Source organism: Manis javanica, chromosome 1 (genome assembly GCF_040802235.1).
Source record: "Manis javanica isolate MJ-LG chromosome 1, MJ_LKY, whole genome shotgun sequence".
Taxonomy (NCBI): Eukaryota; Metazoa; Chordata; class Mammalia; order Pholidota; family Manidae; genus Manis; species Manis javanica.
The window spans coordinates 170391427-170414594 of record NC_133156.1 but is presented as its reverse complement, the minus strand read 5'-3'; the positions used below and the strand labels follow the sequence as shown (position 1 = coordinate 170414594).

The window sequence follows — 23168 nt, the reverse complement described above, 5'->3', positions numbered from 1 at the left end:
CATAAAACGATTTCAAGCAACAACGTATAAATGTAACAGTGATTTTAAACAATGGATGCAAATTTACCCCATGATCCCAATTTGGGAGAAAATGATTATGCATAGAAAAAAGACCAACAAAATAAACTAAAAAGGGAAAAGTAATTTTTAAAGTGGATGGAAACACAATATACTAATATAAAGTGGTAACCTGTGGAGCGGTACGGGGCAAGAATATTCTGAGGTATACCCACTTTATCCCATTTTTATTTCTGAAGCATTAGAATATGTATTACCTAATCAAAATATTTAATGTTTGCAAGACAGAAAATACACGTAAGCATTAGTAGCGATTATCCCAGAAGAGTGGGAAAAGATTTTTTTCTATTACTTACACGTTCACTAATGTATTTTCTACAGCGAATAAGAATGACTTTTACGATCAGTAAAAGAATGTGCTTTTTAGAAAAGATCTGTGGCGACCTCGGTGGGTAGTTTCCGTGGAGTCGGGAGAGGGAGCAGCCGGGATGCGAAGGCTCCCGCTGCAAAGGTGCCGAGATTGCTTTCCGTTTCCAGACGGCACAGACCTGAGCACAGCACGTTTGAGCGGCGGACAAAATGCCATGACAGGGCAGAGTTAAACATGCGGCAGAGGATGGGGCGAAGAGGCGGCCGGCCCCGCCACCGGGCTAGGGAGCTCCTGCTCGGCCTCGGTCGTCTTGAAAACAGGCGGGGAAGGAAAGGGGAGTTATGATCTGTTGTGGGTGCTCTGAAGCAAGGAAACCAGGAAAAGGTGGACACGCCTCCCACAGGAGATCTTACGGAGCCTCCAAAGACAGAAACTGTCAGAACCGGAGAGGAAAGAACCACAGCCTTCAAACCCCTTTCCCCTAACGCTTCCGCTCGCCTGGGCGGAGCTGCGCGGAGCGCACGCAGGAAAGGGCGGGGCTGTGCGCCCGGAGCCAGCGCGCGGGTCTCGCGAGAGCGGTAGAAGCGGAAGCGCGATCTGTGCAGGATGCGGTTCCTGGCTGTGTTGGTCCTGCTGAGCTTCGCAGCGGCGGGTAAGACCCCCGCCCCCGCCCCACCACCACCATCACCACACACCTAAGTAATCCCCCTTTCGCCCCCAGGCCCACCATCCTCGCCGTGGCCGGTGGCCATAGGGCTCGCTTCTTCCCTGCCCGACCCACCCCTCTTCTCGCCGTCACCCTCCTCCTGCGTTTGCTTGTTGTCCCGGTCTCTTCTAGCTCTGAGTGTTCTTTTCTGCTGGCCTGCCTCTCTTTCTCGATTTCAGGAGCCGGGCCGCTCACTTCGTCAGCCACGGAAAAACTGCTCTTCAATCCTGAGAAAGGTCAGACTTCTACAGGAAGAGACTCCAGCCAGCTCCCCTCCAGTCAGCTGTCTAAGAAGGAAAGTCCCCACAGACACAATCTGAAACAGCGGTTTGCGGGAGATGGCAAGTCGGATCCACAGAAGCAGTCCACAGAAGATGTCTCTGCCAAGTTGGATTCGCAGAAGCAATCCACGGTAGAGGACGCTGACAAGTCGGATCCACAGAAGCAGTCCGCAGATGTCTCTGTCACGTTGGGTCCTCAGAAGCAATCCACGGTAGAGAACTCTGACAAGTCGGATCCACAGAAGCAGTCCACGAAAGAGAACGCTGGCAAGTCGGATCCACAGAAGCAGTCCACGAAAGAGGACACAGGCAATTTGGATCCACAGAAGCAGTCCATGAAAGAGGATGCTGGGAAGTCAGAACCACAGGAGCCATCCATGAAAGAGAATGCCAGCAAGTCAGTTCCACAAGCACAGTCCACCAAAGAGGACACAGGCAATTCGGATCCACAGGAGCCATCCACGAAAGAGGGTGGTGGCAAGTCAGAGCCACAGAAACCATCCACAGCAGGTTACTCTGGCAAGTCTGATCTGCAGAAGCAGTCCAGGAAGGAGGACTCTGGCAAGTCAGATCCAGAGAAGCAGTCTGCAAAAGAGGATGCTGGCAAGCTGGATCCACAGAAGCAGTCCACAGGAGATGCCTCTGGCAAGTCAGACCTGCAGAAGCAGACCACAAAACAGAACACTGGCAAGTCAGATCCACAGAAGCAGCCCATGGAAGGTGCCTCTGGCAAGGTGGATTCACAGAAGCAGTCCACAAAAGAGGACGCTGGCAAGCCAGTTACCAGCCCTTCCTCAGATAACAAGGAGCCCACCAAGCAAGAAGGTGAGACCTCTCAGCAGTCTTCCAGAACTAAATCTGTGGAGAGATTGTTAGTGGACTCTGACTCCACTTCTCCTCAGCAGGAGGGAGAACATAAGTCTTCAAAGCCTACTGAAGATGTGGAGCTCAAGGAGGCAGAGGAAGGTGATACAGAGCCTGAAGAGGATTTGCCACCCAAAGAAGAGAAAGAGATGCCTGGGCCTGCCTCCAGTGAGGACCATGAAGGGACACTTCTGGATTCCATGAATAGGGAGAAGGATGACCTTTATAAGGACAGTCTTGGAAGTGCCAGTGCAGAGAGCAGCCACTTCTTCGCATACCTGGTGACAGCAGCCATTCTTGTTGCTGTCCTCTACATTGCCTATCACAACAAGCGTAAGGTAAGTCAAGAGTTGCCTAAAGAAGAGGAATGGAGTGTCCTCCACCCAGAAGCTTGGTGAATGGGTCAGTGTCCACGTGTTTGCTGGTGAGCATTGGGGATTTTAAGTCAAATTTCAGTTTTTCCTCAGACCCTGCTAAGGCTCTTTACTCTTGTTTTGTAAATTAGTTGCTTTTATGTCTGTTTTGAGTGCCCTCTGCTGCTGGATTAGGTACTAGTAAAGACATTCTTATGATCTTACCTGAATGAGGTCTCCTCTCATGATCTTGAACTAGATCCTCCAGAGCCTCAGACAATTTGAGGACCTAACAGTTTGCAGATATAGTAGTTCTTTTCTTGTTTCCACTCCCAAGACAGTGCATCATTTTTAGCTTCTTTTCCCAAGCGTTTGTCTTCCATCTGCAGTGGCAGAAAGAACAGTTACATAGTCTTCTGACATCAACAGCAGGGAGCCCAGGTGATATCTTCTACAGTCAGCTGTAAAAGCTGACTAGCAGAAAGGCCTGTAAGTGTATGGATACCCTCATGTTTTATTTCTTCAGCAGAATTTGGTGTGTAGTAATACCAGTATAGCTTAACAAGCACTCTAATATTAGACAGCATTCTTGCATTTCTTACCGATTGCTAAGAATTTAGTAGTTTCTATAGGCTGTTTGAAATTCATGAGTTCAGTTCATGATGGCCATTGGCTTATGTCTGTAAGGAATGAGGGAAGACATTTAGTGAAAATGCTGCACTGCTTACTCTATACCCAAGTATTCATCATGGAGAGTAACCTTTGGCCTGAAATGAGAGTGGTAAGGTTAATGTGAAGCAGGGTATGGAGTCAGAGAATATATTTGCAGATAAGAAATAATTACTGCTTAAGATTTTTAAAAATAAATAAAAAGGAATGTCTTAGCCTGGAGCTGTCTAGGGAAGTGTTGGCGCATCTGTGACTGAGTATTCTTGAGTAAACCACAGACTCCCACAAGCTGGAGTCCATAATAGCCTTCCATGTGTCATTTCCTATTTAGCAGTATAAGGGATATTCTGATGTCACTGGGCCCTGTCCTCTTTAAAATTTGCATAGGACTCTTTGTGGCTGTACTGCTCCTTTTACTGTCAGCATCACTAACAAATCTATGACCAGGTGATTTCCTCTGGTTTCAGAGACTGAAGTACATCATTATAGAGTCACTTGTTAATCATTTTCTTTTTCCTTTCCCCAGATTATTGCTTTTGTCCTAGAAGGGAAAAGATCTAAAGTCACTCGGCGGCCAAAAGCCAGTGACTACCAGCGTCTGGACCAGAAGGTGAGGAAGACAGACCCAGGTCTGGGCGGTGGGGGGAGACGTGCAGTCTCAGGTGGGCCCGGCAGGGGGCTTGCACTTGGCATGGCAGTGCAGTGGGGTTCTGGGGCCGCTACCCTCGTTTCCCTGCCCCTTTTAGGGAACATGTCTAATATGTGTACACGTTAGAGCTAGAAGAGACCAGCAGCTCTCTACAGCAGCTCCTGCCCTCAGCAGAGGAAGAAACTTGGCTCAGAAACATTGTGATTTTTTTCCCCTTCAGTTCCCACTACATTGTAGTTCATGGCAAAATCAAGACCTGATGGCAACTTCTTAGGCTATCGTCTTGTGATTTTTTACACCAGCACTTGATAAAATTTAACAGGCATTGCACATTTAACCACAACATGTCCTATATATCTAACTCAGACTTCTCAACTGCAGCATAGTCTTCTGTGCAATTGTTCCATAATTTAACTGGTCCCCTATTGCTGGACTGGTTGATTCTCTTTCAGTCTATTGCTACTAGCAGTGCTGCAGTGATACCTTTTTACATTCATCTTGGTGAACATAGAAGCACAAGTGACCCTTGATCAACATGGGTTTGAACTGTGTGGGTCCACTTATACTCACACCTTTTAAAATAAATGTATTGGAAAATTTTTTAAAAATGTAATAGGCATATGAATCACCCTGGGAATTGTGATACAAAGCAAAATCTGATTCATTAGAAACAGGGTGGAGCCTGTGCTTCTCCATTTCTAGGAAGTTCCCAGGTGACGCCAAACGCTGCTGGAACATCTCTATAGGTAGCAAAGCACTGGATGACACTCCCTGAATACAAACAAGTCCAGAAACACATAGCCTCCAGCTCCCCAGATCAACCCTGCTAATAAGCACCATGGACTAGATTTCCTGAGTGCAGCCAACCCATGCCTCTGCCAGAATGCAGAGCCCTCCTTCCTGTCCACAGTGCAGGAGCTGAGTAAGGTTCTTCCCACAGGCAGCTTGTTGGAGCTGGAATGGTACTCCACTGCCTTGCTGCTAGGACGCACCCTTCCTTTGCCCGTCTGCATAGAGACGGCACTGGGGAGAATAGTCAGTGGCCTCGCTGTGAGTTGCACCCAAACTTCCCACAGGGAACATAATTCATGTGCACAGCTCATACCAGCTACAAAATAAGCCCTTCAGCTTAGAACATCTTTGCCAGCTGGCCCAATGGGTCAGCTTTGCAATTTAGCCCAGCCCAGTACCTTCCCAGATAATTGACTTTAAGGATTTTTTTCCCCATCACTATAATATTATTTCTGACTTTAAAAAAATGCACATACAAGCAATTCAAAGCAATACAGAATGGTACAAAGCAGAAGCCAAGATTGTTACATTCCCTCCACCAAATATGTATCTTTTTGGTATATGTTTTATTTCAAACTGACTTTTAAAATAACTTCATGTCCTTTTACCGGTTGCTGTTTGTATTATAGAGCATTCAGTTTGTCTTCATTCTGAAATTTTCCCCTGAACTGCAACTCATCTTTTTTCACCCCTGAAATCACAGTAGTGAGGTATATTCCTGTGGAAAAAGATGAACTTTACCAATGGATTTTGTTGCTCTTGTTTCAGATTTGATTTTTCTGTTCTTGAGAACCTTGTCCTCCCTGCTGATTTGTTTCTAAATCAAGAAAAATGAAGAGAAGTACTGTCACCTAAGGGACACCCTGTCCTCTCGGGTTTCGTGGCAAGTCCGGGCTGGCAGAGGCAGGGGGCTGCTTTGGTTTGTGCAACTGCACTTTGGTGCCCTTGTACTCCTGTGTTGCTGATGCCTGTGCTGGTGTCTTCCGTCCTTTCCCTCCTGAGTGTGAGTAGAGGGGGCTGCGGGAACTCAGCCGTGACCAAAGGAAGATCTCAGCCGTACGCAGGCCACCGCTGCTGACTGCTGCTCTCGGGCCTTGGCTCTGTAGAAGTTACCCCTTGAAAATAACATTGCACTTGCCACTATTTATCGTCACAGACCTAGCAGAAAATTCTGCAAGTTGAGATGCTTTTCTCCCAAGGCCTCTTACTTTGAGGGGCATGTGCCCTACGAAAGGTGTAGATGGTGAATGCTGATGGGCGAAGGGCTACTTTGAACACATAATTCTCTTCAGAGGCTTCAGCAGCAAGCCAGGTGGTAGCTTAGAGAAAGTGCTTTATTGCCTGTGAATTCCAGCTGTCTGGCATAAATTCTGAACAGTTTTCTGACATTTTCTTATTAAGATGGAGTAAATTAACTTCCATTTGGTTGTGTGGCGCATAATACCAAAGTTGGAGATTCTGGGAGAAATGCTGTAAAGCCACTGTTCCCACTGCAAATTTCTAAAAATACAGTTATGATTGTTGAAACATTGTGTTCTTCCATACTCACATCATGACAGGAACTTTCCGGAAAAGGGTAAGCTCATGCTTTGTGCAAGAAAAATGTAGGAGGGTTTTGGTTTTGGTCTGCACTTTTTTCAAGGGGTTTTCATGAGTCAGATTTCCCACAAACTCTCCTTAGCCTTTGTTGCCTAACCTAGACAAAATAGACTTGTATTTAGTACTGTCCCTTTTACCTTTATATAGTTAATGATCCTCTACTCTGATATAAAACGCCAAGAGCAATTAGTAAAAATTCTTCCATCCCATGTGAGGGGTTATTAAAATTTAAGTGCAGAGGGTTTCCCTAGGGTAACAACGAGCAGTGTCTTGGTTCTTGTTGTTGGTTGACATTTTATTAAAGCTGTTGCTGGCATGCTACCCTATTACAGAGAGCCTAAGGGGAGTTGTCTCTGCAAAGCAAGCATGGGAATAGAACAGCTGATCTCAGGGAAATACAAAGAATGGGAAGTGAGGGAAGGTGATGGAGTCTGTGCTATTGAATTACTAGGTCTGAAGGAGGGACATCCTGCTTGTCCTGTTACCTTCCGCCTTGCTCACAACAGCCCATGGCACTGAGTTGAGATTTTCATTCTTTGCAGGTAAGCTATTTGTGGAGATAAGGAATGAATGATGGATGAATGCTCTTTTGGGCATCATTCTTCTTGGGCACCATTCTTCTAATACTGTCCTCTGCATCCTCTTCTCAGCAGCTTCCCTAATACTCAGACCACCACTGTTCTGTTCCCTGTGCTGGTTCCCTGCCTCCCTACCTTCCCTCCTCCTCCCCAGTGTCTTCTGTTCCAGTCTGCAGAAGCACCTTTCCTTCTGCCCGCCCGTCCTCTTTGTTATTCACTCTGCTGTTCAGCTTCCCCAGTGTGTGTTGCTTTCATTACCTTGCCATTCATTCTCCTCATAACCTTTACAAACTCACTTTGGTCTCTGCCTTTCTACTAAGAATGGTTTTCTGAGGTTCACATCACCAAATCTAGTGGCTTGTTCTCAAAGCTTAGCCTTGTCCTTGATAGAATTGGGTACTGTTGACCCCTGAAATTAAAATTCCCTTCTTGGTTTCTCTGACAAACTGCTGGCTGCTGAGAGCTCCTTTACCTTACCCTGTGCTGGTGGGGAAAGGGCCCACAGAGGCAGGTCTCTGTTCCTTTGTCTCCTCAGAAATTCATTCCTCATCCTCCAAGTGACTCCTAAGCCTTCCCTTGGCCTGGCCCCCTGAGAGACCAGTCCTGTCGTGTGCTGAGCATTTCACTTGGTTGTCCTGTTGTCATTAAAACTGACTTTCTCTCTTCTACCCCTTACACTGCCCCTCAAAACTGCCCGGTTTCTTCAATCATCTCAACTGTAAACTGCAAACTGTAAACCTTTACCATTTTTATCTGTCCTATCCATTTTTAAACTATCTCCAGCTACACTCTTTCCATTTTCCTTGCTTCTTTGTCCCACACCCACACTCATGTCACTTCTCGCCTGGATGTTTTCTCAGAGCCGCCTTAATCGGTTCTTCTGCCCGTCTTCTCTTGCACGTCTTGAGACCAGATTGATTCCAAAGTACTTCCCTTATCTGAAGCTTCTGTCTGTACCTCTCACGGCTTAGCGAATCTAGTTTATAGATACTCTCACTCAGGACCATGCAGGTGGCACTTTCTTCCTGTCCTTCTCTGCATCCTGGCCATGTCAAAGGCCCCTCCTGTCAGGTGCCCATCCAGGCCTCTGTGCCTTTTTGTTTGTGCTGTGGCCTCCATTCGGGGCCTCCGTTGGTGGTTTTTTGATTAGGGTGCTCTCCTTTCTCTTCTTCCCCTTGCCTTCCCAAAATCTGTTTGTTCAGGGCCCAGCTCAAGTTTTCCCATCTACCTTCCTGACCCTGCCGCTCCCCAACTAATGTGATTGGCTCTTGCCATTCTACTCTAATAGCTCTTAATAATACCAATCAGAAATTGTGGAACTTCCAACAAAGCAGGATAGTGAGTATCTGATGTCTGGTCTTTTCAAGAACACTAAGCTACTAGAGAGAGGGCCCTTGGCACTGTCTGCACGTCTGCCCAGCACAGTGACATTCCCTAGGCACTTCAGGAGCTCAGTTTCTGCTTGCAAAGGAGAGACACTTTGTTTAGGACATCTGGGTGTGACTTAACTGAGGCCTTCTATGGCTCTTTGTGGCTACTGGTTGCTGTCCCTTATTGATGGATTTTGCTTAGGAGGAGAGCAAAAAGAAGGGGTGTCAGGAACTAAGAGGGTTGACACCAAGTGGACACTAAGTATTGTTGTGGAGACCACATGCCTCCACTTTTTGAGCCTCTGAGAAGTATCACTTCTTGAGCTGAAAGCACAATAGAATTTGTTTCACCGTATCAACTACACTGAAATATCTGTAAAGGAAAACTTGTTTACTGAGAGTTGTCTTTTTAAGAGACTATTTGAAGCATGCTTTCATAGTGGTTATGAGGATGAGGGTGAGTCAGCTGAAGCATTGCTCGAGCTGGTGCGGGCAGTGAAGCACATGGCACCATGAGAGGCACCCCTATCCAGACAGCTGCGCACCCCTTTTCCCTTCTTTAAGGGGGCTTCCAGTAGGAGGAATCTAAGCTTCAGTCATGGATGTTAACAGAGGAGCTTATTTTCCTGCTAGGTTACTAAATAGAATTATCCAGAGTGTACTTCTGTACTTGAGGGAGTGGAAGTCCAGTCTATCTAGAAAGGCTAAGACAACTCAGAAAGTCCTGACACTAGCAACATATCCTCTGACATTTCTTTTCCCATGTTGCCTTTGAATGAAACATTTGGTGATAGAATTATAAACCTTTAAAATCCCCCTTTAAATGGTGGTGATTCTCGTATTTTCCTTCCATTTCATGTTATTTAAATCCAAAAGAAGAAGCCTGTCCCTTCTGTTTACAGGGTAACCTGACAGGTGATGCTGTGCATGTGAGGAAAACTAGCATGCCTTGCATGTGTTCTCAATCATCTGAACAGGGAGGACAAGACACTGCACCAGCGTGTAGTTCTGCCAGCCAGTTTCTGAAACTGTTGCTGGGAAGGTTACCTTTGGTAGTGCCTTGCTCAAGTTAGAGTCCTGGGAAGAGATTTTCAGGTTTAATTAAGGTCCAGAGCCAAGACTGAATCTCAATTCAGTTAGTTCCACAAGTCACATCTGAATTTCCTAAATATCCCATTTAGGAACTCCTCTGTCAAGGCGCTGGGGCTGAACTGTGTATTGTTCAAGCTGCCACACACACAACAAAGATAGCCTCCTCACACACTGATAGATAACCTTTAATTCAGAAATCTACTGTGTTAAATAAATAATTGATGGTTGAAATTGTTTCTTTTTTTTAACCCAGTTAGTAGAGTGCCAGTGTTTTGCAATGTTTTATATTTTCAGCATTTTGTAATTTATAATTACTGTATTTTTTTTAAAGCTTATTTGGTCTGATGATAAGTACTTTTCAGTACATAAAGTTTTACTAAGCTTTTATGAATGCCATTTCAGTGTAGTTTTGTGTCACTGCACAGAAACCAAAATAAATTTCAAATATTAGTTATCAAATCATTAATTTATTAATATTGCATTAAAATTGACTGAAATAAGGCCTCGCGTAAGTGAAAGTTCATTTTTTTCTTAGCCTTCCTTCACCTTCCCATCCAGTCCCCATATGTGTACCGGGAAACTGGAAAAGCTGTTCCTGGGCTTTGCACACATTCTGTAGCTCTCCGTGTTCTCATCCTGACTGATCTCCAACCCCCGCTCCTCCCCACCAGGCAGCACAGATCCTCCGTGCAGGGGGCCGCTGGGCTGTTTGGCCCAGTACATCCAGTGCTCCCTCAGCGTGCTGCTACACCAGTGACGGGATCTTTCCAGTCCAGTGCCATCTACTAATGTCACTCTGCATTGTGTATTTTTGGAAGAGCCTTGAGCTCAGGTATTGAGCTCCATGAGGATATCTTGGTGCTGGCATGTTGAGAACCCTATAAGGACAAACCTAGAGCCTGGTTGCATACGAACTGGATGTGATCTTCTAATATACATGTTGCCTTGTTTCCTTACCAGCTGAGAACTGCAGTGCAGCACTAAGAGTGAATGAAAGGAGGGAGATGCCTCAGTACAATAATGCCACCCTTTCAGCTAGCCAGCACTTCCAAGGGTTTTGTCCACCTAAATAAAAGAATATTCTGTTTGTTCAGAGTCAGGAGGTATGGGATAGGAGGCTGTGCAAGTCAGTAGCCCACACTGGGCATTTCAGTAGGGATAGCCTGTTAGAACAGGCATGAACGGTCAGCACCTGCCCCAGCTGGGGGAGCTTCAGTTTAAGAACAGTAATCTTAAGTGAGAATTGAGTGTGAGGTGAGAGCTCTACTCAAATAGAGATCAAAAAGAAATCAAGAGTGCTTTATGTGAGCAAGAAAAGAATGCAGGAAGACATGGGCATGTCGGGGGCAGTGCCAAAGCACTGGCTGAATTCCTGACTCATTCCTGACCCAACTAATTCTTCTTCTTCTGTGCCTGGATCCTTGAGCCAAGCTTACGAAGGTCTGAGTACAAGTTCCGCTTCAGAATGGCGCTGCTACACAGCAGGGCCCCTTGCAGGGCCCCCATCAACCCACAGGTGAAGATATCCTGGCCTAGAAGATAAGAGCAGAGGCCCATGAGCAAGCAGGGAAGGGGGAGAGCAAAGGTTCTCATGGCCACCCCTCCATGCCAGGCTGTCCTGAACAAGTTTTAGGTCAGGACCAAGGTCCACAGCCTGCCAAGGCAGCCAGCTCAGGGTATGGGAGGCTACAGGGGACAGCAGGACCAAAGGACAGGGTGACAGAGTCTAGGATAATGGCAAGATAGGGCAGTCAGTGTACCTGTCAGGTAGAGGTTGGGGATGGGGCTTTGGGCCCTCAAGGAGGCCATCACGTTAGGATGCAGACGGCCCAGGTCATGGTCAGCTCCATAGGTGGCACCTCCGGAAGCAGCCAGATAGAACTGATTGGTCAGTGGGGATCCTCCAGCCACACTGTCCACCTGAGGGAGCAACAAAGGTGGCCACAGAGTGGGAGTGGGACCTGGCAAGATCGCTTCTCCCTTCTCTGCTCTCCCAGAATGAGCTGACGCCCTTTGTGGATTCCCTGTCCCTCCCTGGAGCCCAGTTATCTCAGGGCTTTGTTCCCCTGTCCAGAGAAGGGCGGAAATGGCTCCAAGAGGTCTGTCCCCACAACCACCCAGGTGCCCCTCCGACCTTCCCTTCCAGTTGCGGGAACAGCTTCAAGACAACGGACAGAGAGGCTTCAACAAAGGAGTTCTTGAGGGTCTCATAGTCATTGCTCCGCTTTCCCTCGGGCTCCTCCTGCCACTCCTTAAACCACTCATAGGACGTGGGTGCCAGCACAATCATTGTGGACCGGCCTGGGGGCATAGAGCCAGCCTTACTACTGCCCAGCATCTTCCTCCATCCCCTCCACCCCCTTGGGACCTTAAGCCCCACCTGGGAAGCGGTCCTCCCAAGTCGGATCCTTGGCTGAAGAAGAAATGAAGAGAAAGGGCATGTGTGCTGCAGCCTTTTCCCTGGGCTTGGAGAGGTAGTGCTCCATCCTGTGGGCGAGGAGTGTGGCTGTGAGCGCACTGGCACCACTCAAGGACAGACCTCCCCAGGGACCCCCCACTAGAGGGATGACGCTGAGGCACTGCCTAGGTTTAAAAGCCTTCCAGGAGCAAATTCTGTTCCACTTCCACCCATTTCACACCCTGCTGCTGACTCTCTGCAGGCCCACGCTGACACCCCCCCCCCAAACCTACACACACACACACACAAGCCTTACGCCTTGTCCATGTCTGTGTCAAAATAAACGTAGTAGTTGGTGGACTGCAGACCCAAGTCCTTCTTGGTGCCTTGCAGGCAGATGAAGACCGAGATCATGCCCAGGCTGGGCCGCACCATCCCCAGCTGCTGCTTCACGCCTGCCGAAGAGAGAAGGTGAGGGCTGCTGGACGAAGCCCAGAGAGGGTTGCTTGCACCCTTGGAGCTCCTGCTGGTGCCGCTCACTTCGCCTGCAGCCTTGGCCCCAGCCACCAGCCTGCTCCTGGGCCATTTTTACAACTGCTGTTTCAACACTGACTTGGCAGAAGGGCTTGTTCATCTGTCTCCTGGATACAACCCTCACCTCCTATCCTTCTACCTCCATCCACTTCTGCTGAGAGCACCTTGCAAAGGAGGTGACACCTAGTGTCTCTAAGCTGGCTCATGGTGCCTGCAGGGCAGTCTCAGGCCAACTGCCTCCAGTCTTCCCCTAATGTCCTTAAGTTATGACTGGGCTCCACTCTCTAAAGACCACACATGTGAACAGTTTAAGCCTTAATTTCAGTGTTGAATTCACCAAGCTATGTATTTAATGAATGACTATGCATAATTCCTAATGTGCTGGACAGCACTTAATATCTAATGTGCTGTCAGCCCAAGGTCTCAAAATGGTAAGCAATGCATATAAACAAATGGCTAAGAGCATGACCGGCACAGAGCATCTCAGTATTCAGCTAGTGGGGCAGGGAGCACAGTGGAGGAAAGCATCAGTTGCAGGGAGAGCCCTCTGCAATCCCCGGGCCTGAACAGCAGGGCTTCCCCACCTCTCAAAAGGTGACCCCAGACCAGTTTTCTGGAAATTGCTTTCCCAAGATGTTACCCTTTGTTTCCATTCCCAGGACCTTTCCAGCACTTGCCTAGGGGATAACTCAGCCACTTGGCTCTGCTTAATTCATTTAACAAAGATTTGTTAATTAACATTTAGCAAAGATTTGCTGAAGACCTGAAATGTAGAGAGTCCTGTGAGAGGCCCTGAGAGTACTACTGTTAGGCAGGAAAATAGATATGAGCAGAGTGGAAACAGAATAAGGTAAGTAAAAGCCCCCTAGAAAGGACTCAAGTTAACCAGTTAAAACTAGGCAGCCAGAAAAGACTCTGAGTTAATGAGTTAATTAAGTATCTGAGCACGGCCCATGTTTTCACTGTGTCAATCAGATCATTGTAAGATTTACTCTAGCCTGCTAAAAGGCCCACCTATAAACAGCATAATAAAGACAGGGAGATCCCACCTTAAAGCCAAAAAAAGTAAGATTCATAACATACCATTTAGCAAACAAATAATAACTCAGCCCACCCTGGAGGGCAGGCAAATGGTCTTAATTGATATGCCCCCAGACCAAAAAGCTGTTATTCTGGGAAGAAATCAGCAGTAAATTTCTTATGTTAATTTTGCAGAATTACCTGGAAAACGAATCAAAAGAAAGATGTAATGACTCATCAGGGATAAACATTCGAGTCCACACCCCTAGCCCTTTGAAAATCCTCAACCACCTATAAACCCCAGACCCTAAAACCTTGGGGGCGCCTCTTCTCTGAGGAAGTCCACACTTCCCACTGAGTGCGTATCTTTTTGCTTTTAATAAATCACTTATAACGTTTTGTTTCTGAGCTTTCCAAGTGGTGTCTTTGTTACTTTGCTTTTTCATTCTAATTACCTTATACTCTAACTTCCCTGCGTCTCCAAATCAACCTTCCCCCCAACACTAAGAGGAATCAGATACGACACCTGTCGAATAGAAGGAGAGTTTCCTGAAAGAAGCTGGCTATCCTGCTGTCCTAATCAAGTTACAAAGAACTGAGCACTCTGGGGAGGGTGACCTTAGAATTTACCATCCCAAACAGATCACTTTCGAGAGGGAAAGGGAGCATCATAACAGTTACAGCAGGACAACAGACAGAGGGTTTGCAATGCCCAGCAAGGGGGCACCCTGAGGAGGAAGGGGAACAAGGCTTCCCACAGGCCCAGGAAGGAGCAGAGAGTGGCCCTGGAGCCGCAGGAGCCCCTCACCGCCTGGGCCTGGCATGCAGAGAGACCACGCTGTGGACACCCCCTTTCCAGATTGGGGAGGGCGGGCATGGAAGGAACCAGGGGCCAGGAGTGAAACCCCCTAGGTCTTCAGAGGCCCCTCAGAACAGCAACTACCTCCAGCTATCCCGGATCCAGGAACAATATACCTGGCAGAAAAAATATACTCCTGGGTCCCAAATAAGGCACACAACAGTTATATCAAACCCTTTTCACCATTCCAGCCTTAGCTTCCCTTACTGGTATTGCCAGACCAGTCTTCCCCACCCAAAAAACTTCCTTTCCAACCATCCCCAGTAATCTCAAGGCTTAGCAGAGTTGAGAAAGCATTCCTATTCACAAAGGCTCCCTCCGCCTGACCACCCCACCTCCACCCTGGACCCCGACAGGCACTGCTTGTCCTAAATGCCACCAGATACCTAGTTCTCATTTCTGAGAGGTAAGCAGACCTATCAGAATCTCCACCCCCAAACAGCTGGGAACGAAGGAGTCCCAGCACCTGGGTTCTCTGAGCTAAGCATCATGACTGCCTCTAGCTGAAATGCCCCCAGACTGGTATCCACCTGGGGCAGCGTCCAACTCCCCATCCATGGACAGCACTCAGTCCTTCAGCTGGCAGGGCTGGTACCATCAAACTGTTTGCAGGCCTGAGACACGTAAGAGCAGTTAAAGCTGAGCTAGATAGTGAAGGAGGGCAAGCTGAACGGGTAACTCTGTAGCATGGCTCCCAGGAGAGAAGGCAGGCCTGGTGGGGCACTGGGACTTGTCAAGAGGGCACTGTCAGGGTTCAGAGGTCCTCGGAGAGAGGGAAGCAGACAGTACCAAAGGCGAAGTCTCTCAGACCACCCGGCCCCTTCCAGCTGCCCTGTCCCTGGGCAGTCAGCCTCACCACACTCAGCTCACCCAGTGCAAGAGGAGGGAGGCCTCAGCTGGCAGCGGAGGCTAGCTGATGCCCAGCTAAGTGAGACAGGAATGAGAAGGCTGATTTTCAGTAGCACACAATTCATATCTTAGAGACCATTACAATTGCTACCCCATCCTCTCCCCAACAAGGAAATCCAGGACCTCATTTTTCTACCAAACGCACTCTGCTGACCACCTTCTCTGGCTCCTCTGAGAGCAGCCCCCTGGCCCACCCTCTGGGGAGAGAGCTCCTTCCCACACTCTCCAGGCTCCTCCTCTGTACACCACTCAAGTCGATGGTTTCCATCCCAACGGCATCTTCAGCTGCTCCTTCCTTTCAATCTCCCACCCTAGCCACAGAAGCCTCTACCTAGACCCTTCTCCCTTACCCTTCAGGATTATGGGCCCCTCCCAGCCAGCCAGCCTTCTTTCCTCAGGTCACACCAGTAGCTTCTAGTTACACAATACCCACAGTCCATTTCTAAAGGGTAACTTCTCATCTAACTTTGGCTCAACAGCTTGTTCCTTACAGGCTGATCTGCTCTCCTGACCCGTTTAGTGAGGCCTTGTCCCTTGAAGCCCCATGCTTCTTAGCCCAGAGGGGGCCAAGAGCCCAAGCTTTCAACTTAGACACACCAGTGTTCTCACTCCGCTTTGCTACTTTCAGCTGGGTGGCCTTGGAAAGTTGCTTTACCAATATGGGCCCCAGCTCACCCCTACCACCATCTTAGGATGATGGTCCTTCTCTCCCAGGTGGCTGTGAGCATCAATGACAGAGGTAAAGCCTCTCACACAGACTTACCAGAGCAGTGTGCACCCATAAATATGCCTACCTTCCCAACTCCACAAAACCAGGCTTTGATTTTTAGACACAGCCTATCAGAGATGACTGCATTGAGGCATATTTCTAACTGCGTCCCAGACTTGGAGCATAGTGCTCAAGAGACAGAAGAAAGCCAGAGGGCACTCCTGCAACCTCAGGCCCAATAAGGGGCTGGTTACCGAAAGAGGCAGAATATATAACCTTGGGTCCCACATAAGGCACATACAATTTCTGCAAGCCTTTCTTCTCCATGCCAGCTCTTGCTTCCCTTACTAATGTCAGACCACTCTTCTCCACCCAAAACAAGTGAGAAGTTAAGAAAGGAAGCAGGATTCATATCACAAACTTGGTGAAAATTCAAGAAATGTTCCTTTAGGACTCTACATACCACCATTAGCTGTTGGAGAGATGAGCTAAGACCTAGAAAAAGAAACCAAATGGGCAACTCGGAATGGAAACTAAAAAGGGGAGAGGGCAAAGCAGTTGAAGTTATAGGGGGAAAGGGGGCTGTATGCCAGCAATGGGATGAGAGATAAGGGCCAAAGCTCTTTGGGGACCATGCACTACAAAGGAAGCTGTCTCCCAATCCCCAAACACAGAGGCCCTGTTGAGAATGGATGTTGGAGACCTGGGTGCCCACCTTTGCTGCTTAAGGATGGTCAAAGGGAAGCCAAGAGGAGGAAAAGCATCGGCCAGGCTGAGCAAGTCGGCCCCAGAGGGCCACGCTGAGAAGCTTGGAAGGGAGTGGTGCAGCCAGTCTTACCTGGCAGACAGCGGGCACTCTCCGGCAGTAAGTGCTCATACGTATTGAACAAGCCTGCACTGGAGACTACGATGCGGCAGTAGATGTTCACCAGCTTCTGACCTTTCTTCACACTGACACCTATAGACACAAGAGCTTGGCTGAGGGGCTGTGTGCTCCAGAAGAAAGGCCCATATCCTGCACAGATCTCTCCCAGCCTACACTTCATTTCCTCAGACCTGGGCATCCAGCCCCACACGGGCCAAGCAGGCAGGCCCTAGGCAACACTGGCCAGAGCGCAAAGCACCCTCACGTACTCTCAGTGTTTCCCATTAGCCACCTCTGTGTGCACCTTCCCTTGCACTCTCCCCTCCCTACATGGGCACTCTTCTTCTGCCACCCAACCACCTCCACACCAACCCCAACAAAGCTCATCCATTGGGATCCTAGACCCTTCTTCACTGCTGCCAGAGTTCTAGTTCCCAAATATGCTCCTTAAAACCCTCCAATGATACCTCACCCTCTGTAAGATAAACTCCAAAGTCTTATGTCAGTCTTCTATGATCTGGTCCCTTCTGTGTGTGTGCAGCCTCATCTCTGGCCACTCTCACAAAACTATTAGGTAGAACCATACAAAACAGCTGGTATTCAACCAATTCTGACCTATACAAATGGCTGTTTCATATGGTTCAACCTAATATTTTCATATGCCTAAAAATATTTAGCTCTTTCATACCTCTGTGCCTTTGCACATTCTGTTCCCCCTGCCTGGAATAACCTCCCCAGCCTCTGGCTAGCTTCTTCTCACACTTTGTGACCTGGCTCAAGCACCTCTGCCTTCCCTTGGAGGCTTTCTCTCTTCCGCCAATCCTCTATGTCACCTCCATCTTTAGTATGTGCCTCTGTATATCAGTGATCTTACCTATGAGACTGGAAACTTCTTGAGTTAGAGATTGGGACTTAATCTATTTTTTTTTGTCTCCATATTTTATCACCTAGCACATGAAAAACACAGATAATATTCTGAATTGAATTTAATTGAACTGATAAACTTGCCTTTCTTCATGGACCCCTTTCAGCTAGAAGGAGAACTTGCTCATGGATGTAAGAGAAAATCTCACAGCTTGCACAGCCACCTCTTTCTTATCACCCAGCAACCCCCTAGTCTCTACTACAAATGCACTCTCAGAGATTGCTGATGCCTTTTCTCCCTTGATTTTTTTTTTTTTTTTTTGCATAGGGCCATCCCTTCTTCTCCTCCCCGCAGAAAGATTCCTTTGTTGAATTTGCCATTGCACTGGCCCTGTTTTCCTCAGGCCCCCCTCTCTGTCCCATTCCCTGATGCTTCTGTAAGCACTCCCTAGTCATGGACAACCTGTTCTGTTTACCAGAGTCCTTCCTAGCATAGACCTTCTCCTCACAGAATTCATCCATAGTAGGATTCTGACTCTCTGGGCAGGTAACAGCAGGGACCTGGGCCAGGACAATGAGCTCCTAGGCCCCACTCTGCCATTTACAGATTGAGGGCAGGCCATCCTGCTGGCCTCCACACTGCCCTCTGCAGCGCCCAAGATACTGGTTCATTCCATCAATCACTGAACAAACATTTATTGGTCTTCTGCTCTGTGTTAAGATCTGTAGACATAAAGATTACAATGACACAACCCCTATACTCAGGGAGGTCATGGATTACTGGATAACTATTTTTACCTACTGAATAAATGATTAAATACTGTTCTCTGGGGACCATGCAATTTTTTATAGTTCCTGAGTTCCTCTTACCTCCAGACTCTTTGCAATCCCCCAGTGCCTGTTCCAGGGCAGACTGCAGCCTTTAACCCCAAGGAAGCCAGTTCCTCTATGCCTTCAACCCTCAGTGCCTTTTCTCTGCACCCTGGGCTCTCCCACCCCAGGGGCCCCGAGGCACAATGTGGGGCTCTCACCACAGGCTTTCCCAGCAGAGTCCAGCAACACACTCTGCACAGCAGCCCTGGTCAGGACAGCACCCCCGGCCCGCTCTATCACAGGGATGGTGTGGAAGGCAATTTCACTGGGGCCCCCTCGGGGATAAAAGGCCCCTTCTAGGAAGTGATTAACCAGCAGAGCATGCATGGCAAAGGTGCCTTGGCTGGGGGTCACACCTAAAGGGGAAGAAAAGGGTGATGAGGCAAGAGCAGGCAGCAGCACCATTCAGAAAGGAACATGGATTCCTGTCAGAAAGCACGCAGCCTGCGTCTGTCAACCCCAGGATCCAAGTCCCCAGAGCTCCTGGCAGCCAGAGGGCCTATTTCCACCCAAACATGTAGTACCTTACAGCTGTCAGGGCCAAGGGAATGTCCTCTCCAGAAACTGCCATGCTCCCAAGACATGGGACAGTGCAGGTTAAAAAGGCATGCACGAGGGGAATTTTTACCAGGGAGTCCAGCCAATAGGTGGACGGATTTCTCATCCAGAAGCTCTGGAGGGCTTGGGGTTTATACTGCTCCATTTCAGTTGGCCAGGTGGGTTCAGGAAGAAAGACTGAGAGTCAGGAGGGCAGTACCACCTCCTCCAGGAGCTGCCCAAGCCCGGGGCCAGTACTCACCGTAAGTGGGAAAGATGTAGCTGAGCACTGCCCGGAGCTCTGGGGAGGCCGGCAGCTGCTGCAGGACCTCGGCCAGGCTCTGTGTGGATGCACGGAGAAACGGAGAGAAACGAGTGAGCAGGCCACACTTGCTGAGGAGCTGAACCACAGGCAACGGGAGGAGCTTCAAGAAGATGGCATGAAGGACTCCCCTCGATACCACCTGAGAAGAAAATGAGCAGGCGGGGCAGGTCTCATCTCTAGAATCAAGAATCACCTACATTAGCTGGAGGGCCCAGCAGCACCTATTCCTGGCTGAACTTCGCTGAATCTGGATTTTTAAAAATCTGTACTCTGCAAATTTTTCCCATTCACACTCAGATGAGCCTTTTTTTTTTTTTTTTTTTTTTTTTTTGCTTTTAAGGTTCCTGCCCAAATTCCTTTTGGAAAATCCCAATTTGGTCTGAGATGAAGTTAAAAAGGGTAGTGATCTGGCCACACGGAAGCCAGCCTAGTCAGGGAGGAGAGCAGGGTGCCCCCTAGAGGCCAGAGTGAGAGAGTGGCAGCTGCTGAGCCCAGGCTCCAGAGACCGGGCCCACCTGGGCATAGAGGCCAAATCGGGTGGGGACTGAGTTCAAGACAGACATGACTGTTCCTCCCCCACCAGTCACTCCACTAATGAGGAAAGTCAGCCTTTCTGGGAATAAACAGGGGGTCTTAAGCATGTCCGAATTACCTTAACCAGCTTTATATACTTGTCAATGGCAGCTTTCTCCTGGGGAAACTTCTCCTTGAGGCCCTGAACGTAGGCTTTCTCCCCGCTGTACATGGGGAACTGCTTTTGACCATTGGGCCCTTCTAGTATCATGATGTCAAAGGGAGAAGACATGGCAGCCCAGTCCAGCTGCCCCTCAGTGATCTGGTCCAACATAAAACGGCCAAGGCTGCCCTCCTGCATGCGCCCAATATAATGGATTCCTGTTGAGAGACAGAAAAACAAGGTGTCATAGGGAGAAGGGACTTGAGCACTGGCTGGAAAGGTGGACAAAGCAGCAAGGTGAAAGAGGCTGTCCTGCACAGCAGAGTCTGTGCCCAGAGGGGGCTCCCCACCCTTTCTGTGGGGAGGATTTGCTGCAGAAACCACCAAACCCCTGCCCAGCTCAGCTCCCAGTGGATATGGCTGTCAGATGAGGAAAATGGTGCCCACAGAGAAGACAGAACCTCCAAAACAACGGAAATGCCCAGTATCATCCCACAACCAGCCCAAGGAGGTTATCGGGTGATATACTGGATGCTGGTATACACACCCACACACACAAACATACTCAGGAGATTAAGGTAGGAAGGCATCACAATTAGCAGAAGAGTACTTAGTTAATTTGTCAATTTCTTCTTTGGTGATGGTAGTTCCACTGTGAGCAGCAGTATATTTGACATTGTTTAAATTATAAAGCTCTTGATATCATACAGGACTTTGACCCCCACTCCCTTCCCTATGATTGGTAAAACTATATTGTACATACATCTAAGATTGAACATATCACTTGGTGTTACAATTTTTTAAAGGTTTGTGTAAAGCTCCATCTCCTTCAATTGATTCCAAGTCATCCTTATATTCAGAGTGTAGTACAGTTGAACATGCTCCCAAGTATATGCATGTATGTGTTTATGGGTATTTGTATAATATTGGCCCACTTCTCTCCAGGTCTATGATCACCAGCTTAATCAGAGTCACCATCATCTCTCACCTGGACTTTTGAAAACCTAACTGGTCTCCCCTTTTTCGGATTTGCCCCATCAGAATCATTCATCATACAATGGCTGCTCCCAACCTGATGAGGCAGAGCCATGCTCCCAACCCTTTCCCACATAAGTCCTACCTGTGTCAAATTCAAGGCCATTCTTTCCAAAGGTATGACAGCAGCCTCCTGCCTTGGTATGCTGTTCCAGCACCAGAACTCGCTTGCCAGCTTTGGCCAGAATTGCAGCTGCAGCCAGGCCCCCAAAGCCACTGCCTATCACCACAACATCCAACTTCTCTGGGACTCGGCTGTCCGAGAAAGCTGCAGCAGAGAGAAAAGAGATGAAGAGTGGACGTCTCAGGCAGCAGCAACAAAAAAGCAAAGATAAGGAAACCAAGGAAGACTTCTCTAGCTGGTACCAGGTAAGAAAACTCTAGAGCAGTTTGGCACAGAGCCCCTACCTAAAATATCTCAAATATTACCTGGGAAATACTCAGGACCAACTAGGCAGATTAAAGAAAGTGATTTGGTTTGATCTGAACTGACTTAAGCAAAGTCACTATGTACCTGGGGATTTTCCTTACTTCAAAGAAGGTAGGAATTGGTAAACTGCTACAGGAACAAAAACAGGAAGTTGACAATAACACAGACTGAGAAACTTTAGTGCAGATAGAGCTGGGAAGAAAGAAAACAAAGAGATAGGGAAAGGGGTGCTGTGGGTTAGGCTGCTGATCATGGAATTGTCCATTCACAAGCCGGTTATCTCTGGAAAATGCAGGCTCTGCTGGCAGTAGTGTGGGGGGCCATATGGTGGTTCTTCAAGATCCTGAAGGAGGCTTAGCAGGACTTTGCTGAGAAATCACAGCACCACCCCCTCATAACAGGAAAGTCTGGACGCAAGGCAGAGGGGACAGCACATAACTAGACAACACTGGACAGCATGTGGTGCTATGTGGGCACTTCCAACACCAGATCTGTTCTTTAAAAGTTATTCCCAAAGGACTGGAATTTGGAATTTTTTAGTCTACAAGATAACTTGATAAACTTTTAACTTAAACGTTTTCAGACAGACCGATAGTGAAAAACTAAATTTTATATCACAACCCAGATCTGTCACATGTAAGTATGTAATAGAAATACCTGACACAGAAGTTTCACAGTACAATACTTTCCAGAACCATATGTGATTCACACTAAGTTCTATTTTACTGCATTATGAAATGCAACCTACTAAATCCATTTCATGGCCCACTAATAGATCAGAACCTGGTTTGAAAAACAGTTAAACTAGTCATCTCATTTTTAGACCATCCCAGATAAGTGAAGTGACTTGCTAATGGTTATGCAACAAATTACTGGAAGAGTTCAGGCTAAAACTGATCTCAAAAGTTCAGATTAATAGTCCTTCCGCTTACAACAGTACTGCCTCAACTGTAACAAGACGTTTCGCACAGAATTCTAAAATTTGAGAGGGACCCTGGAGGTCAAAAAGGGTATCCAATTTTTTTTTTTTTAAAGCAGAACTCTTCCTTAATCCTTAGAATTTATAATTCTTTAAAACCAAAATACGTTTTAAAGATGACAGTGGAGGTAGTTTGGTTGATAGAAGAGTCACTCTGAGCCTGGGGCACCCTGTTGAGCCTGTATCAAAGTTTTACAGCCAGGGTTCAGCCATATCAATCGGGACTGGGCATAACCAGTCAACTCATTTAATGGGCAAAATGCAATTTCCTATATAGGTTGGAGATTTCTGTGCAGCTTCCCCAGGCTCCTGAACCCATGAGGACGGTAAGTGAAAAAGTTAAGGTTCTAGAACCAAGCGGGGCAAAAGTCTCTTGTCTGCCCCGTGAGTCTCGGCCACATTAAGAGGCGCACCTTGGCGCAACGAGGACCGTGCCCGCCCCCGCGGGACACTAATCAGCGGGCCTGCCCGGGCGAAGGCTATCGCCTGTGGCAGACACCAAAGGGGGCGCTTCCACGTGAAGGAGTTCCTCTCAGCACCCTGCTCACTGCCGGAATGGAACACCCACCCGCGAGGTGGCCCGAGCGCTGCCCCGGACCCAGGGTGCCTCCCGCTAACCTTTCTTGAGCACCTTTTTCCTGGCCTCCTTGTCGGTCACCAGGGGCGAAGGGGGCCGCTTGACGTCGTCGGAGAAAGGGTTCGGGGAGCTGCCCGCGAACAGCCCCACGTAACCTCTGCAGAGGACCGCCAACAGCAGCACAGCCAGCAGCACCACCAGCAGCCACATCGCGCGCGAGAGAGCAAGGGGTCAGCC

General features: G+C 48.2%; 2 protein-coding genes across 3 annotated transcripts; one reads left to right on the top strand and one right to left on the bottom strand.

Annotated features, from left to right (window-relative positions):
• Positions 1 to 893: 893 nt before the first annotated feature.
• On the top strand, positions 894 to 9842 carry TGOLN2 (trans-golgi network protein 2). Its single transcript, XM_017674265.3, has 4 exons — positions 894 to 1040; positions 1274 to 2577; positions 3788 to 3871; positions 5471 to 9842. Exons 1-4 carry the CDS (start codon positions 995 to 997, stop codon positions 5474 to 5476), a joined length of 1440 nt encoding a protein of 479 aa, XP_017529754.2. The 5' UTR covers positions 894 to 994; the 3' UTR covers positions 5477 to 9842.
• RETSAT (retinol saturase) lies at positions 9789 to 23156 on the bottom strand. Of its 2 annotated transcripts, XM_017674263.3 has the most exons (11): positions 22973 to 23156; positions 21031 to 21213; positions 19887 to 20128; positions 19172 to 19373; positions 18531 to 18728; positions 16609 to 16728; positions 12056 to 12194; positions 11722 to 11828; positions 11476 to 11642; positions 11102 to 11261; positions 9789 to 10873 (listed from the first exon to the last, which is right to left on the bottom strand). In XM_017674263.3, the coding sequence occupies exons 1-11, from the start codon at positions 23139 to 23141 to the stop codon at positions 10734 to 10736; spliced, it is 1827 nt and encodes a 608-aa protein (XP_017529752.1). In that variant the 5' UTR covers positions 23142 to 23156; the 3' UTR covers positions 9789 to 10733. The 2 variants fall into 2 exon arrangements, with proteins under 2 accessions (XP_017529752.1, XP_017529753.1); XM_017674264.3 differs by lacking the exon at positions 18531 to 18728.
• Positions 23157 to 23168: the final 12 nt, after the last annotated feature.